The sequence below is a fragment of the Onychostruthus taczanowskii genome, unplaced genomic scaffold (assembly GCF_017590055.1).
Source record: "Onychostruthus taczanowskii isolate IOZ18803 unplaced genomic scaffold, ASM1759005v1 scaffold14, whole genome shotgun sequence".
NCBI lineage: Eukaryota > Metazoa > Chordata > Aves > Passeriformes > Passeridae > Onychostruthus > Onychostruthus taczanowskii.
Window position 1 is genome coordinate 620,783 of NW_024498573.1, and position 18,606 is coordinate 639,388.

Here is an 18,606-nt window from a genome sequence, read left to right on the forward strand (position 1 = left end):
TACAAACAAAAGCGTTTGTCGTTGTGCTTCCAGGACTGCAAAAATATCGTTCCCCTACGACTAGAAATGTTAAGGTGAAATAGGCGAATTAGGCAGTACTAGAGATGGATTTTGGTTTTGGCGACCTAACGAGTAGTTGTTATTGGGAATTACTGCTGTGTCACTTGGGATGTGGCTCTAGCGTAACGAGGTCGTGCTCTGCCCACCCGAAGCCTAAAGGTGGTACTTCCGCAGCAGTTCGGATTGCCAGGGGTGCTTCCTCTCGGGAAACCTGTCTGGGATTTTGATTTTGAGGAAATCCTGGATGCATTTCTCCAGCTCTTCCTCGATGGAGAGCTTCTCCTTGACCGCCTTTTTCTTGCTGGAGTTGGACTCGCGGGAGCCGGAGGTGAGAGTCCGGAGCAGGTCGCTCTTCCTGCGGATCTCGGACTGCTGCAGGAGCTGCACCGGGCCCTTCTTGGCCGGCCGGTCCAGAGTCTGGATGTTGGGCTGGCGAGTGACGGGCCCGCAGATGACGGTCTCCTGCGGGGAGCTGGCCTCGGACTGGCTGTCGCAGCTCGACGTGGACAGCTCGTTGCAGGACGTGCCGCTCTCGCCCTCCTTGTCGCCCTTGCCGTTCTTGCAGCAGCAGTCGCAGTGGGACGAGGACCAGCGGGAGGGCTCGCCTGCAGGGGGACAGAGAGCCAGGGGTTACGGCAGCTCCAGACCCCCCCACTGCCCGGGACAGGCTGCTGAGCTCCCCCCGGGCCGGCAGGGCAGCCAGGGCCACAGGACCCTCGCAGGGACCTTCCCTGGACATCACCACAATGCCGGCACAGCTCCCCCAGGGCCCAGCAGCAGCAGATCCCCGTTAGCCTGGAGCTCCTCATCCACCCCGCTGCCGTGTGCTGCTCCATATCCAGCGTGGGCTGAAACCTCTGCAGAGATCCCCAGGGAGGAACCACCACGTGAGTGTCTGACTGAGCAACCACAGCCGGAGCCCCCTGACTTCTCCAGGCACCGTTTCTGCTCCGAGGCTCCACGGCAGAGCCAGCTGGGACTGCCAGCCTCCGTCGTGGCAGGCATCACCCCCCAACATCCCCTTCCCTCCCCACACCGCAGTCCTGCCTCCCTCCAGCGGCCTGGGCACAGCCAGAGAGAGCCCCTGGGGACAGCGGGTCCTTCCCCTGCAGAGCCCAGCCAGGGAAGCCCAGGACAGTGACGGCTCCCGATGCTGCGGCGCGGGGCTGGGCTCTGATTTCCAGCTGGAGCCCTGCCCAGCCGCAGCAGTCCGTGACCGAGGGGAGAGCTGGCACCGGCAACAGCGGCTCCGTGCCCACGGCAGGGCAGCCAGCACGGACACACAGGTCATCGGGGAGCATCCATCCTGCTGGCAGGGACGGCCCCTGCCAGCTCTGCACAGCCCTGGACCATGAGAGGCACCACCAGGGAACAGCCCCTGCCAGCTCTGCACAGCCCCCAGACCATGGAAACACCACTGGGGAACAGCCCCTGCCAGCTCTGCACAGCCCTGGACCACCGAAACACCACCGGGGAACAGCCCCTGCCAGCTCTGCCAGCCCCCAGACCATGGAAACACCACCGGGGAACAGCCCCTGCCAGCTCTGCACAGCCCTGACACCCCCAGACCACAGGAGGCACCAGCCGGCTTTGCAGCCCCGCTCTGACCGTGACAGGGAGCCATGGCCTGTCCCCAGTGTCACCCCCTGAGGGTCTCTCAGGTGGGACAGGGTCTGGAGGAACAACAGAGAACGGGGCTGGTCTGGCTGGAGCTGCAGCTCTGCCCTGGGCTGGCAGCGGTGACAGGGACACACGGCAACAGGGACACACGGTGACAGGGACACACGGCGACGGGTCACAGCTGCACCGGAGCTCCTGTGGAGCCAGCTGGGGAAACATCCTCACACCATGGACTCAGGTGACTTTTTGCTGCTCTGCCCCTGCTCCAGACCCCCACTGAAAAATGGGGAAAAGGAAAGAAAAGGAGAAATAGACGTTGGTGCCAATTGAGAGCCCCTGAGGCCGGGGGGCAGAGCCTGGGGTGGGGAAGGGGCTGTGAGCACTGGGAGCCCCACTGGCACTGCCCTGCTCCCCTGTGTCTCCATCCTCACCCAGCCAGGCACACAGAGCACACTATTTACAGGAACAGGCGGAAAACCAGAAGTCAGGAAGCCTCCTCATCTCCTCCCTCCTCTTCCCTGTCAATGATGAAGGAGTGTCTCAGTCTGGGAGCTGCAGGGCTACTCTAATTTACAGACTCACTTCAAAGCTGCCCTGTGTCTTGTCTGAAAACAGTCAATAATGGCTAAACTGAACATTTTTATCCATTTCTAGTCTTGGACAAAGGCATTATGAGCTGAGCCCCTGTAAAACCCTGACCCACATGCTCTGAGAACACTCCAGGAGCTGTGTGGATTCCAGCTCCTTACTGCAGCTGGTGCCCACACCCCACAGCAGTGGGGCAGTGCTGGAGCCTGGAGGGCTTTGTTCCAGCCAGGAACAGAGCTCAGACTGTGCCTCGAGCACCCAAAGCATTCACCCCACCCATGCGGACATCCACCATGGACAGGGACACCCACCACGGGCAGGGGGGACACCCACCACGGGCCGGGACAGTCCCCATGGGCAGGGGGACACCCTCCATGGACAGGGACAGTCCCCAGGGGCAGGGACACCCCCTATGGACAGGGACACCCACCATGGATAGGGGGGACACCCTCCATGGACAGGGACAGTCCCCACGGGCAGGGGAGACACCCCCTATGGACAGGGACACCCCCCATGGACAGGGACACCCACCACGGACAGGGGGACACCACCACGGACAGGGGGGACACGTCCCATGGACAGGGACACCCCCTATGGACAGGGACACCCTCCAGGGACAGGTCATTCACCCGACCCCAACCCCTCCTGCTGGGATCACCAGTGGAGCTCTGCAAGCTCACGGTGCTCAGGCCACGGCCACCCTTCTCCAGGCTGGGACTCGGGGCTGCCACACGGTCCCGGGGTGGTTTGGGCTGGGAGGGACATTTGTGTCACTGCAGTCCCCCTGCCACGGGCAGGACATCTGCCACGGGTAGGGACACCCACCACGGGTAGGGACACCCACCACGGGTAGGGACACCCACCACGGGTAGGGGGGACACCTTCCATGGACAGGGACACCCACCACGGACAGGGGGACACCACCACGGACAGGGGGGACACGTCCCATGGACAGGGACACCCCCTATGGACAGGGACACCCTCCAGGGACAGGGACAGTCCCCACGGGCAGGGGGGACACGTCCCATGTACAGGGACAGTCCCCAGGGGCAGGGACACCCCCCATGGACAGGGACACCCATCATGGACAGGGACAGTCCCCAGGGGCAGGGACACCCCCCATGGACAGGGACACTCTCCATGAACAGGGATACCCACCATGGGCAGGGACACCCCCCCATGGACAGGGACACCCCCTATGGACAGGGACACCCTCCAGACACCCACCACGGGTAGGGACACCCACCACGGGTAGGGACACCCACCACGGGTAGGGACACCCACCACGGGTAGGGACACCCACCACGGGTAGGGGGGACACCTTCCATGGACAGGGACACCCACCACGGACAGGGACACCCATCACGGACAGGGACATCCACCATGGACAGGGACACCCTCCACGGACAGGGACACCCACCACGGACAGGGACACCCTCCATGGATAGGGACAGTCCCCAGGGGCAGGGACACCCCCTATGGACAGGGACACCCTCCATGGACAGGGACAGTCCCCAGGGGCAGGGAGACACCCTCCAGGGACAGGGACAGTCCGCAGGGGCAGGGACACCCCCACAGCCCGGGTCCCTCCAAGCTGGCAGGGGACGCTCCCGGGGTGAGGCAGGCACATCTCCCGGGCTGTGGGGAAGCAGAAGGGATGGAGCCGGGTGGCAGCTGGGGCACGGGGACCCACCAGCTGCCTCAGGCACAGCTACAGCAGAGGCTTCATTACCACAAAACAGGGTTTTTATAAGTCAATTAAGACCTATTAGATGCTAATTTCACTCAATGAATATTCACCAACAATGGGCACACCGCGGGTAAGCCGGGAGACAGGGAGGATTTGCCCCAGTGAACAGTTCTGCTGCTGCCCCAGGTGCCATGGCACGGGTGGACGGGTCAGCAGGAGCCTCTGCTGCCCACGGGCACGGGGTGCCCGGGGTGTGCCCGGCTGCAGAGCCCACCCCTGCCCGGCCGGGGCTCCTGCAGCTCTCGGGGCACAGAAAGGGGTGAAGGAGCCGTGTCTGTGCCCCGCAGCGCCGGGGAATGCCTGCAGCAGCCCCGGCTGGGCAAGGAGGGGCTGAGCCCGAGCCCGGCACCACGGCGGCAGCGAAGGAGCATCGCTGACTTAACCACGGCACCCGTTAATTAATGTCTAAATGCTTTGAGATCCTTAGATAAAAGTGGCTAATTAATTCTGGCCTGGCTTTCCTGCTTTCCTCCCTGATCTCAGCACATTTCTCTCCCAGTGCCCTAATTATAATAATTATTATTAGAAGCTTCTGAAGCAGCAGCAAAGCCTCTGATGTATAATTGACACACAAGCCAGCAGCCACCCAGTTTTCCCCTTTTCCTCTCCCTCTTTCCCAACCAGGCTGCAAGGAGGGAATGGGAAATCCCCGTGCAGGAGGACAGGTGCTGTGAGAGAGCTGGGGAGGAGCTGGGATGGAAACCAGACTGACAAAGGCACTGAAGAGTTCTCGTGGTGAGAGATGGGCCAGGGACCTCCCCCAGCTCAGACACCTCTGATCAGGGTTTGACCTGGGAGATGCTGAGCCTGGGATGAAGAGCCCAGCACAGACAGTCCTGGGGACACAGGGCAGGGCCCCCATCCCATCTCATCCCATCAATCTCATCCCATCCCATTATCCCATCCCATCAATGCCATCCCATCCCATCCCATCAATCCCATCCCATCCCATCCTATTCCACCCCATCCCATCCCATCCCATCCCATCCCATCCCATCCCATCCCATCAATCCCATCCAATTATCCCATCAATCCCATGCCATCAATCCCATCCCTCTGCCCCCCAGCTGGCAGTGCCACCCCAAGGGCAGAGGGGTCCAAGAGTGCCCCAAGGCCCAGAAATACAATGTTGTCATATTTCAGAACAAATGTTACAAATTTCCATTCTCTGGGAAATCTCAACATTTTCATTTTTACTCCTCTTGAATTTGGACTGGAAATGGCAGCTCTGGGAGGGCACTCCCTGGGATGGGACTGAGCCCTCCCACAGCTCTGCCCTCGCAGGCTCCTTCTCACAATAATGTTCCTTCTGTCCAGTTTCTGTCCAGCTTGCACAGCCCTTTGTCCTGAGGTTTGTGTGCAGGCTGGGGATGGTGACGGGGCTGGGAAGGGACAATGTCCCCAGGCAACAGCTCAGGCACATCTGGTGCCCGTTTCTGAGGCAGACAGGGATATTTTCTGGATCCAGATGCTCATTTACCTCCACGTGTGTGGCTGTACCAACCTCCCAGCCTGTGATCATCACTTGAGCCATTTTCCTGCTGTTCTCAATCCACTCTGGTCCATTTGTGCTGTCCTCTTACCTTTTATTCCTCTCCCTGCTCTTTCTGCTTTAGGGCTTTGTTGTTGCCTTGATTTATTTCTGTTTCACGCTCCTTTTATCCTTCCTGTCCCATGACTTTCACCTCTCCTCCGGGCTTTGCTGCCTCCTCCTCCTCCCTTTCTGTGCTGTGATGGCAGCAGCTGATTACCCACTGTGCCCGCCCGGCAGGGCTGGCAGCTCCCTGTCACCTCGGTGCCACTGCAGCCCTGTCACCGCCGTGCCTGCAGCCCTGGGCAGCTCTGGGGACCCAGCAGGGCAGTGCTGGAGCTCTCGGACACATCCCCGTTGCCCCGGGTCGGTCCCAGCTGGGTTTGCCCGGGGCTGAGGACAGGGTGACGCTGCTGCAGTGCCGCTTTGCTTTGGAGCGCCTCTGGCTCTGCATCCATGCGGGAATTGGGGCTGATGAGAGACCGAGCTCTAATTGGTGTTTTAATAAACACATTCTGCCTCGGTAATGGGGCCAGATTTACCAGCAGAAAATGCCCCAGTCTAAATAAAATGACCCAGAGCTGAGCAATGATGACAAACACCAGGCACTGACGGCTGCAGGGTCCGTCCTGGGATTTATTTGCTTTTATTTGCTTTTAGGATCAAGCATCTGCTGTAAAATTTCAGTGAGACAGTCCCGGGAAGGACTTGGCAGTAACACCATTGGTTTGAGCCCTCCCAGATGTTCAAAGGCAGCAGAGAGTGGGGGAGAGGGACCAGGGGAGAGCAGGGAGCTGGGGAGAAAGGGAACCAAGGAAGGAAGGGAACAGGCAGAGCCCGTGGCTGTTCCAGCCCCCTTAGGAAGCTCACACAATTTCTTACCCTTCCGGGGGCAGCTGGGGACACATGGATGCTGCCATCTGATTTGAATTCAATTGAAATTTAAATTAAAATTTAAAATTTCCAGTTCAAAGTGTTTCCCATTTAAATATTCTGAACTTGCCAACCCAATATAAACCCCAGAATTGTTCCCTGGTTTCAGCCAGTGCCCAGCAGCACACACACTGCCATCAGGAGTCTCCCAGCACACTGCCATTTCATCAGCACTCCTGCAATCTTCCCTAAAACACTTGGTTCTGGAAGTGAACTTCTGTAAGAGCATCAAATTTGTTTGAAAATAAAAATAAGTTCCCCAAATGGTGAAGAAAAAGAGACCTGGTGTTAAAATACCAGAAGGCATATTAAATGAGCCAAAATATTTATATAGGGATCTTCTCAAAGTAACATGTGATGAAGTTAGAATTTGGAGAGGAGGGAGCAGCCTGGAGTGTGAGCAGCAGCTTGGTGAGGCACAGGCAGTGTGGGGAGCAGCTGCTGTGTCTGGGAGCTTGGGCACCCCAGCCTTGAGACAGCCCCTCTGTGCCCACCCGTCCCCCTGGGCTGTGCAGGTGACATTCTGGACTCTGCTGGTGTCCCCAGGCTGGCTGTCACTGCAGGGCCAAGGCTTCCCTGTGAGCCCTCAGCCCCAGGCTGCACCTAAATCCAGCTGTGCCATCTGCAGCCCAGGCTGCACCTAAATCCAGCTGTGCCCCCTGCAGCCCCAGGCTGCTCCCCCAAATCCAGCTGTGCCCCTGCACCCCAGGCTGCACCCCCAAACCCAGCTGTGCCCCTGTAGCCCAGGCTGCTCCCCTAAACCCAGCTGTGCCCCTGCACCCCAGGCTACACCTAAATCCAGCTGTGCCCCTGCAGCCCCAGGCTGCTCCCCCAAATCCAGCTGTGTTCCTGCAGCCCCTAGGCTGCTCCCCCAAACCCAGCTGTGCCCCTGCACCCCCAGGCTGCTCCCCCAGCTCCAGCTGTGCCCCTGAGCCCCTGGCCAGGCTGGAGCAGGAGCAGAGCTGAGTGCTGCCCCTCCAGTTCTCCCTGGGATTTTCACTGCGGGTTCTGCAGGGACTCTGCCTGCAGGAGAGCAGGAAAAGATGAGCCTGCTCTGTGGGAAGAGCTGAGGTCTCAGCACTCAGCACTCCAGTACAGCAGCAGTGCCTGAAGGAATAACTCAGTGCTGCTGGCTCCCTTGCTCGGTGCTCCCCTTTCCCAGGACTGTGAACAGAAACAATATTTGGCCATCAGGACTGAGGCATTTCAGTGTATTTTCCTCTGGGAAAACGATGTTGATATGAAAACCTGGCACTTCAGTTTTCCTCTGCCCACAGCATTTGCTCTTTCTGTTCTGCCAAACTCCAGCTCGGGTAAGTTTGGAGCACAGAGAACTCACAGCTGTCACTGTTTGCATCTTCCTTCTTCCATTCAGCCTTGCCTCCTCAAATGTAAGACTTTCTGAGTATGTTTTGATTCATCAATGCCATATTAACCCAGTACCTTAACACAGCCTCTCCTTTTGCTCTCTGTTACTTTTCCTTTATGCTCAAGACCTTGGAAATGAAGTCTGATGGAAAGCAAGCAGCCTGGGCCGAGGAGCAGGGGTTTCCTTGTGCTCTCTGGAGACCCCTGGGGTGACCCCTGGCCAGGCTGACCCGCAGTGCACACACAGAGCCCTCTGCTCAGCCAGCACAGCCACAGCCACAGCGCAGGGAGCGAGCCGGGATCGTGGGCTGAGCCTCTTGTGAAGAGAGATGCCCCAGTCAGGCATGAATTAAAGCACAGGTAGGACCACACCAGTGTGAATGAGCAGCAAACAGGTTCCTCACGCCGCCCCAGCTCTGGAACTGCTGCCAGAGCTTTGCAGCAATGCAGTGTGAGGGCAGAGCCAGCCCAGCCCCAGCCAGCCTGGCCGAGGGCACTTCCAGGGCTGGGAGCCCACACCTCTCTGGCAATACCTGGCTGTTTCTGTGCCTGGATGGAGCCCCCCAGTTCACATGAAATGAGCCCCGTTTTGGACACCTGCTTTCATTAGCAAAGCCAGAGTGTTTATTGCTCCTGCTTCTCCAAGACCCGTGTGAGAAACTGCTGACAGATGGTTGTGGTAATGTGGGAGCCAGAATTCTTGAATTTTTGGAAATTAGAGCTCATGAACTCAAAAATGCTCTGGAGATCCGAAGCTATCATGTCAGCCTATGTTGTTCCAATTAATTGCAATCAATCGCTAATTGAGAGCTATTTTAAGACTTGTCATTACTCTGAACATAATGGAGAATAAATTGCATGTTCCCCTTTACCCCCACCACAAATGACATCAGTGCAAAGAAATCTCAGGAAACAGAGTGAGAAAGGGAGCAGGAGCCCGCTTCCTGATGTCCCCCTGTCCCCCTGGCAGGTGCAATGACACAGCATTGGGAAGAGATGAGGGCTGAGAGGCACAAGGGTCACAGGCAGCTCCTGGGGCTCCACCTCCAACACTCCAGCATGGCAGCTCTGATATTGCTCTATTTTAATGAGCTGGGACTCAGTTTTCTCCAAGATCCCTTCCATGCCAGGCTCCCTGATTATTCCACGGCAGCCCTGGGGACAGGAAGCACGGCTTGGAACCATGGGTTTGGTTTTTGGTTTGGCTTTACAGCCAGGGCCCCAAATCCTGACGTGAGACTGAAATAACCCAAAGAAGTGCTCAGCAGCAGGCTGGGGGTGTGCTGCAGTGCTGGGGCGGGCAGCCCCCGCAGGGACAGAGCTCTCGGGGCAGGGGCAGCTCAGGGACAGCCAGCCTGTCACTCACTGTCACCCTGAGACGGGCACAGCTTGACAGGCTAGTCCATCACGGCACCGAGGGAAATCCCCAGGCTGAGAGATAAGCAGCTCTTAAATGAGGAGCTTCTGCTAGCAGCCAGCGAGTGAGGGAGTTTTTAATCCAGCTACAGTTCTGCTGTCGTTTCATGACATTTTAGTTTGGATACATTTGGAACAAACCCAGCTCTCCTTTTCAAAGGGCCAAGTTTCACTTTTTTTTCCCCCCAATGATTTAATGCCATACTCTATTCCCTTTCATTTCCCACCTGGTCCTCATCTACCCTGTAGATAAATCTGTGTCTCCTTGGGTCCTGGCCGTGGCCTCTGTGTGCCACTGTCACATGGAGAAATTCACCCCTTTCACCTCTCATTTGTTCTGTTCTTGCAGTCGCTCCAGTTTCTTCTCTCTCATCTTTTACTCTCAGTATCAAGTGATCTGCTATTCTTGGAGTATCCTCCCGTTGTCCCTTTGTCTCTGCTCCAGTGCTGTTCCCAAAAGTCACCCTTCCCAGGAGCTGCTCCCGGGGCTCTGCAGTCCCCTTCTCCTCAGGGCTGCAGCTTCCTGCCTCTGCCTTGCCAGTCCCTCCTTCACTTCCTACAGCAGGGGTTACCATGTTAGCAATCAATAATTAAGCTGTATAACAGGGCTATCAATCAATAATTAAGCTTTACAGCAGGCAGCGAGCTGTTACAACCCACAACTGGAGTGACTCTGCTGAAAAAGGCTGCTGGTGGGAGGAGTTTTGTTGAATTCAAAGCAAATATTGCTAAAGGTGAGTGAATGCAGCCGTGCTGCTCCCCCTGGCAGCTCAGGGGGTGGCTGGGCAGCCTCAAGGGAGGAGAGGATCTGCTGCCAGGCTGTCTCCTGGAGAGGAGCCCCCCAGGAGGGGTCTCCAGGCTCCCCCGTTCCTGGCACACCCACCCAGCTGGCAAAGCTCAGTGCCCGTGCTGGATGCCACGTGGAGGGTGGCAGATGGAGCACACCAGCTCTGCCAGCTCTGCCAGAGGTACCCCAGGGCCTGCAAGGGAGTCTCTCCCGTTTGGACTGGCCAAAGGCACTTGTGAAGCACCAGGGAGCACACCTGCACAGGTGACAGGCTGCAGGAGCAGCCTGGAGCCATCAGCCCACCGTGTTATTATTCCTTCCCTGCCTCGTTCAGCCCCCGGGGCTGGCTGGAGCAGCAGAGCCAGTACTTCTGCCTGGGCACAGTGACATGATCTATGTCCCTGCTACCGAGGGACACGGACCATGGCTGCTGCGCCTGGGCCGGGCACAGCACAGGGGCCAGGGCAGCAGAGCAGCCAGAAATGGCTCTGCTGAGACACCCAGCTGAAAAAGATGCTTATGAAAACAATTTGGAAATTACTAACCCTGTCCCTGTTCCCTGTCCCTGTACCTGTCCCTGCCCCAGCTCCTCTCCCTGTCCCTGCCCCTGCTCCTGTTCCATCCCTGTCCCTGTCCCAGCCCCTGTCCCTGTCCCTCTCCCTGTTCCCTGTCCCTGTTCCCTGTCCCTGTCCCTCTCCCAACCCCTGTCCCTGTCCCTGTTCCCTGTCCCTGTCCCAGCCTCTGTCCCTGTCCCTGCCCCTGTCCCAGTCCCTGTCCCTGCCCCTGTCCCAACCCCTGTCCCTGTCCCAGTCCCTGTCCCAGTTTCCTGTCCCAGCTCCTCTCCCTGTCCCTGTCCCTGTCCCTGTCCCTGTCCCTGTCCCAGCCCCTGTCCCTGTCCCTGTTCCCTGTCCCTGTCCCAGCCCCTGTCCCATCCCTGTCCCTGTCCCTGTCCCAGCCCCTGTCCCATCCCTGTCCCTGTCCCAGCCCCAGAGAGCCCGGGAGGGGCTGGGAGATGATGGATTCCCGGAGCACGATCAGGGTCAGAGCTGCTGCTGCTGCTGCCGGGGGAAGGCAGGGACACCCCGAGCCCTCCTCGGGAGCGCAGCTGGGGCCGAGCTCTGCAGCAGGGCTGCCACTTTTCTGGGACTATCAGATATCCCTTTCCATAGGGGCACATGCTCGGTTTTTATGAGCTATTTAAGACACCCTCTCTGGAAGTTTTCTTATTTTTTCCCTGTCTGAACCTCATAAACTGGGCTTCTGCTCTACAGAGATAAATTTGATTTATGTGAGAAACATTCCCAGGCACAGTGGGCTTTGCCTTAAACCCCGTATCTCGCTGTTCAGTGGTGCTGTGGCTTAGCTTGGTTTATTTTCTATCCTCTAAGTGGTGAATTGAACTTTCAGAAATGAATGGTTTGGTTTATCTGATTTAGCATCTTGAGCAAAGCACTTTTGCATCAAATAAATGCAGGCAGTGGGAGACCCTCCAGACACTACTTTATTCCAAACATTTTCAGCACCAGTTTCAAGACCAATTAAGTTACCCATGCCTGGGCAGTCCTAAATGCTCTGGGATCAGAGGCTTTTCCCTTCTGCAGAGGGTTTGAGGGGATGAGGAGGTGCTGAGCTGGGGAAGGGCAGCACCCTGTGCCCCCTGTGAGGGCTGCCTGAGTCTCCAGGAATCTTCAGGAAGCATTCAGTGCTCTGGGCTGGGCACAGGGTGGGGATTGGGCACAGGCTGGGCGTTTCCAACCTCAGCCATTCTGGGATTTGACTTAAAATGGAAGGTAATTACAGCAGGTGGATTCACGGGTGGCATCCAGCACCACCCAAGAAATCAGCTGGGCCCAGCAAGCCTTGGCAGGGCAGCCATGGCCAGGCCCCATCCCTCAGACAGACATGGCTCCCGGGAGCTCTGCAGGTTTAGGGAAGCAGAGCATTCAGCTGCCCTAATCACACCCATTGCTCGAGACATTTCCTGTCCCCCTTCTCTCCTGCACCCTCCTTTTGCCATCAAATCAGCTACAGAAACAAAGTCCTTTGGCCAGGGAAGGAGCTTGTTAAGGAATGAGGCAGCTCTGTGGCGCAAGAAAACAGAATCCAAGCAGGTCCTTCCACCCCGTGTCTGACAGACAGACTGAGCCCAGCAGGGCAAAGGGGCTTCCTCTGGTGGGGAAGGGTGGGAAACCCAGCAGTCCATGGTTTAAAAGCCCTCCCTCAGCTCGCATCAAGCCAGCCCCCAGCCACAAGGAAATGGTCTAGAGCTCGTTTTTGGGGGTCATTTCTGGATGCTGACACAGGGAGCAGCTGCTCAGGTCTCACCTATTGCTTTATTTCAGCTTTATCTGGTGAAAACCAAATGCTGCAGCCCAGTTCCTTGGCTGAGGAAAGATAAATTACACTGGAAATGCATGCGTGACCTGCTGGTCAAGAGGCTCATTGTAGTTTTATGGTCATTATTTATTGACCAGCTGTGAGGTCTGAATCGGGTGCTTGGAGCTCTCGGAACCAGGCCGGAGCTTCAGGGGGGGACAGGCTCAGCCATGGGGAAGCCGTGGGGGTGCAGAGCCTGGCCCCCAAGGGCTGCATCAGCCCCATCCCAGCATTTCTGCTCGGCCATAACCACAGTCCAGGCAGCAGAGAACCTGTGTGAGGACAGAGATGGGGTGGATAAATAGAGCAAAAAGGCCCAAACTATAATTTGAAGAGTGTAAGTGTTTCAGCTCAACAGCTGAGTGAGAGAGAGAAGCTCCTGCTCAGACCGTGCCCAGCTTCCTGAGTGCTGCCCAGGCCTGGGTGCCCCCGGGCCCACGCTGACTGCCCTGTGCCTTTGCAGCCCTGTCAGCCATGCCAGGGCAGCTGGGCCCGGCCTGAGGCACGTCCTGCTCCCTACAGCCATGCCCGCAGCCCCAGCAGGGTGACGCTGCCGGGGGCTGTGCCCTGGGCCTGCCGGGGCCCTGCCCGCGGTGCCACACGCAGCCTGGCCCGGGCCACGCCAGGCCGCGGCTCAGGGGGGCCGGGCTGGGGCCAGGCCCGGCCCTGAGGACACTGCTGGTGACGAGGGGACAGCTCAGCAGCTTTGTGCCGGGAGGAAGCACCTCGTGCACCCGGGAGCCTCGGGCTGCTGGGCTCCGGGGTGCTCTGGAGGGTGCCGGGCCTAGCAGGATTTATCCGCTCGCCTGATATTGTATTTCACTCTCAAATTTAACCTATTGCCTTCAAAAAACGGAGCAAACTCTTACTCAACGCGGGAGATTAATCTGTAACACAAAATATTTAATTAATAGAGTGAAATTTCATTTCATGGGTACTTGCATTTGTGCTGTGATAAGCAGTAGCTGAGGATCGGGGATTCACCGACGACAAAGGAATCGTTCGTCTGCATCGCAGTCAAGCATAGCAAATATCCAAGGAGTATTTTGGCATGGTCTGTAATGTTTGCTGTATTAGTCCTGTACATGAATAATTTACAGCTAAAGGTCTGTCTCGTTGCCATCACCAAATCAAAAGCCATTTGCTCTAGTTATGATATCACAGTGACAGCTTGGCTCCGGCAGTTTCCATCCTGCCAGCTGATGGATTTCACCGATTTTAAGAGATTTCTCTTACATAGTAAGCAACAATAACATTAAAAGCAGCGTTGGCAGTGTCTGGGGCAGAGGCTCCTGTTGGGCTGGGCTCAGTCACACTTTGGTGAGCTGAGCTGAGCTGAGCTGACTCCTTGTCACGGGCAGAGCAGCCCTGGGCTGCAGCACGGGGCTGGCACCGGGCTCCCCCCGTGGTGAGGGGTGCCAGGGGGCTGGGGCAGGGCATGGGGGCCAGGACCCTGCCAGGCCATGGGACAGGCCAGGGAGCTGCTCCACCTCGGCGTGTGCTGCCTCCGGCCACGCTCCCTGCGGGAGTTTGGTGTTGGGAAAGCATCACAGATCCTAAAGCAGCAGAATCAGAGCCTCATTTACACATTAAGCCTTTTTATATCTCTCTTGCTGCATACAAGGGCCATAAAACAGGCAGAAAAGTGATTTACTTGTGGTTCAAGGCCCCTTTACAGAGACAAAATGATTTATGGGGCCCCCGTGCACATGACCAAGAGGCCCTTAATATTTAACAGCTGTAAAAATCCTGCACAACGCTGTGCATTACCAAGGCCTCCAAACAGATTAAGGTAACTCTGCATACACTGTGCCTGGTCAAATATTAATCACTGAATAATTTAGCCTGTGAATTTATTTTGTTTTAAATCATTCCACAGATAAATTTGCCCGCTCCAGTGCAAATACATATTTATGATATGGTTATTGGTCTAATGTATGTTTTCTGGTATCCTCCTTTCAGGATATCCATAATAACAGTCAAATCCAAGGAAAAGGAAGGGCGGAGAGCCCAGCAGAAGTTTTCTACGCAGGGCTGCACTCGGCTGGAGCCTCTGCCTGCATCAGGGAGCACTGGAAATGAGCACTTGGAGCCTCTTTAAATATTGATGGCGTGGCTGGAACGGTTATGAAAGCACTGGGAGAGCACTGGGAGTGATGGAAAAGCCCCAACACGTGGAGAGGAGTGCACAGGAATCCCGGCAGGGCTGGCAGGGACGTGCTCCCACCAGCACCCACTGCCCACCCTGAATGAGCCCCCGTGCCCTGAACAAACCCCAGAGGAGCCCCCTGCCCAAAGGAGCCCTGGCACCCTTCAGCTGCACCCAGGGCGAGGGGAACAGTGCCATGGCAGGCAGGACAGGCACAGCCAGGGGTAGCAGAAGGCATTTGTGTGCCAGCCCCCTCCAGCTGTGCCCAGGGACGGGTCCCAGCAGCACGGGGCACAGCCAGCCCTGGCCCTGGCAGCCCCTCAGCCCGCCTGGAGCTCAAGGCTGGCTGGGGCCAGGTGTCACCCAGAGATCCACCAGCGCTCCCAGCACACGGCCGCATGGCACCTGGGCACTCAGGGAGCAGGGCTCACACCCAAAGGGCACCCCTCCCTTCCCAGGGCTCGTCTGGGAGCCCCTGTGTGAAACACTCTGCTGGTGAGCTGAAGGAAAGGCTGTGACAGTCCAGAGCTCATTGACATCCTGGGGAAGCAGAGTCAGCTCAGAGCTCCAGCCAGCCTCACACACGGAGTGCTTCACACACAGAGTGCCTCACACAGCTCCATCCATCCTCACACAGCTCCAGCCTTATACACGGAGTGCCTCACACAGCTCCATCCTTACACAGCTCCATCCATCCTCACACAGCTCCATCCTTACACATTGAGTGCCTCACACAGCTCCATCCTCACACAGCTCCATCCTCACACAGAGTGCCTCACACAGCTCCATCCTCACACAGCTCCAGCCATCCTCACACAGCTCCATCCTCACACAGCTCCAGCCTCACACACAGAGTGCCTCACACAGCTCCATCCATCCTCACCCAGCTCCATCCTCACACAGATCCATCCTCACACAGAGTGCCTCACACAGCTCCTGCCAGCCCCGTGCAGCGCTGCCACCACGGCCAGCTCTCCTGGAGCCCACCTGAGCCCAGGCAGCCCTGGGTGCCTCCAGCAGCACGGGCTCCAGGCCCAAGGGCAGTGTTTACATGGCCCAGGGCACGGTGGTGCTCTGCCCCCAGCCCTGCCCCGCGGGCTCAGCTGGCCTGCTCTCCCCAGCAGGATGGTCCCGGTCCTTTGTGTCTGATCCCCCTGCCCTCCGTGCTGCTGCTGCCCCCAGCCTGGGCATGTCCCCCTTCAGAGCCATGGGCTGCCCAGCACAAGCGCTTCAGCCACTTCCAAACCAAACCAAAGCCATCCCGGAGCTCCCCTGGCTCCCACGGCACCAAAACCCCACAGGAACCTTTATTTAACTGATTTTCATGTCCTCATTACGAGTTGGCTAGCAGCACTGGGATTTGCTCTTGGAGCAAGATTCTCCTCTCTCAGGGTCACGTTACAGTCACCAGAGCTGCCTCTAGCCCCCAGGGACCCTTCCCACAGAACCCAGCTGCTGGGCAGTGACCTCATTCTGCAGGAGCAGGAGATTCCAGCCACCCTCAAACCAGAGGGGTCAGACAGAGCAAAAAATACCCTTGAAGTGTGTCCCAACCCCTCCAGCCCCCACCGGCAGCCTGTGCTGCTTTGGAATTGAAATCCGCTGGGATCTGCGCTGTCTGACCCTCCTGCTGCTTCCACAGGCACCACTCAGCCCCAGGGAGACCCTGCTCAGCCCTCCGAGCAGCCCAGGCAGCAGCAGCTGGACTTCCAGCTGAAAAGAAAGAAGTTTAACATTCTAGTGAACTGTGAGAGCTCCTCCATCACAGCAACGAGCCTGACATTCTTTTAGGAGAATATAAACTTAATTTCAAAGCATCTGGGAAATTCCATTAAGTGATTTATCCCGGAACTGATGAAGCTGCAATTTATTTCAAGGCCCAAACCAGCACTAGAGACAGTCTCGTGAGCTCAACAGTAAAATATCTGACAGTGAGAATTATTCTAACAGCAAAAAGCGTCGGTCTGCAGTGAGGCCAAAGTGGGACGTGGGATGGGCAGTGGCCCAGCTGGAGCTCGGGGTGGCCACAAACAGCCTCCAAAGGCAGGGGCCCAGCTGAAGCAGGGCAAGAACATTCTGCTTTCTTGTTGTGCTGGGTTTGAGAAAGGGATGGATGGAGGAGGCAAGGAAGAAGAAATACTGTGCTGGATGGAGTGTATTTATCTTCTGAAAGGAAACAAAGACTTGCCGGGACTGAGTAGCTCAATTAGGCGCTTGCTGGAGTGGCAGATTTACTGCTTGCTCAACAAATGCATCTCAAAGCAGAGGCACAAACGGGATGAGAGAATGAACAGAGGGACCAGGAGAGCCTCTGTTAACCCAGGAAAGGACCCACCACCCTGCCCAGGCAGCAGGAGCTCCTGCCAAGTCCAGCCAGAGGATTTGTTCTGCTGCTCTGCCCTGGAGGGAGGAGCTGCCCTGAGGAAAGGCCACAGCTGCCCAGACCCTGCCCAGCTGGGCAGTGCCCAAGAGCTGCCCAGCCCCACTGTGGGATTCAGCTGGTTTGTTCTGTCAGGTTCCTCTCCAGCTGCTCTGCTGGAGATGGTTTTTTTCCTGGAAAGATTTCCTGAGCATTCCCTTTCCTCGTGCCTGCTCAGCCCGGGGAGGGGGCTGTGCTCAGCACTGGTGCTGCTGCCATGCTCATGCCACAGACGCTGTGAGCTCGCCCCACGGGCACCCCAGGGCAGTGCCCAGCCCTGGGCAGCCTCTGTGGCTGCAGCTCCGTGGCACCCGGGCAGTTTCTACCTGAAGAAGCAGAGGTGCAATGGCAGCCCCTCAGGCAGCCCTGCATCCTCCAGGAGGGCAGGGAGGGCAGCTTCAGCACGGGGCTCCAGAGAGCGGTGCCCAGCTCCACTGGGCAGGGCTGTGATGACCCAGAGCCAGCACCCCCTGCACCAGGCACGGCCAGGCTGCTCCCAGCCAGGCTCTCTGGCAGCCAGGTTTTGTAGCAGTGGCACGCATTCAAGATTTGCAGGTGCCCAATGGAAGCTCGGCCCCAAACTCCCTGCAATTAGAGCACAGAAATCACCAGCCCTCCCCCAGTGCCCACCCCAGCAGGATCTGGGGGTTTCCGTTTCAGGCAGCCTCTGGAAGGCACAAAAGGCCAAGTGTGTGAAACTCCCGGGGATAATCAATGGCAGTTGGGTCCTTACCAATCATTATGTGCTCGGAAATCTTCACTTTTGTGATTAACGCATTGTTTCTTTGGCTCTCCTCTTGATTAACAGGAATCACAGAGAAACACTCACACATCCTATCATTACTGGCTCAGGAGCTCTGCAATTACAGATTTTAATTAATATCCTGGTTCATTTCAGGGGAACTCTGGCTTTAAGCCTACATTTTTGGGGACCCAATAGCAGCTGTGGCATAGATGGAGTTTTCCTCTGGCAGCCTGGGGAAAGGGCAAATGAGAAAGAGCATTGCTCAGGATGACTTTGTTTTTTTCCTCTGAAAACTTCTTTTCCAAACAAAACCTCTGGATCTGACCCAAGCCAAGTGGTCATCTATTTCCCATCCCCTCATGCAAAGGCTCCTGTCTGCAGTGGCACAAATGTCCGTGTGCAGTTTTTGGGGAGGTCACCAGGACAATTCTCCGAGTCCTTCTTCCAAGACACCTCGAGTAGATGCCAGCCCTGCCACCACTGAGGGTGTTTTAAGCTGGTTTTCTGTTCTGTGGCACATGGGGCACAGAATCCCAGCCTCACTGGGCTTGGAAGAGACCTCCCAGCCCCTGGAGTCCCAGTCGTGCCTGATCCCCACCCTATCCCCAGCCCTTCCTTGGACACCTCAGGGATGGGCACTCCACAAAAACTGGATCACAGTGAATCCCTGTGGGTCTGGGCCTGACGTGCTGTGGCATTAACCTGGTTAATTAACCGAATCCCTGTGGGTCTGGACCTGGTCTGGGCCTGACGTGCTGTGGCATTAACCTGGTTAATTAACAGGTTAAACAGGTGAGTTTCCCTGAACGGGAGGTTTAAGCTGAGCCTGGCTGGAACCTGGCTGATGCTGCAGCTCCCACTCCT

At 57.2% G+C, this 18,606-nt stretch overlaps 1 protein-coding gene across 1 annotated transcript in view; it reads right to left on the minus strand.

Annotated features, from left to right (window-relative positions):
• Positions 1–213: 213 nt before the first annotated feature.
• KCTD16 (potassium channel tetramerization domain containing 16) overlaps positions 214–18,606 on the minus strand; it is a 57,831-nt gene continuing 39,438 nt past the window's right edge. Inside the window, exon 2 of the mRNA XM_041397821.1 lies at positions 214–665. Coding sequence (XP_041253755.1) covers positions 214–665 — 452 coding nt within the window. The remainder of the gene's footprint in view (positions 666–18,606) is intronic.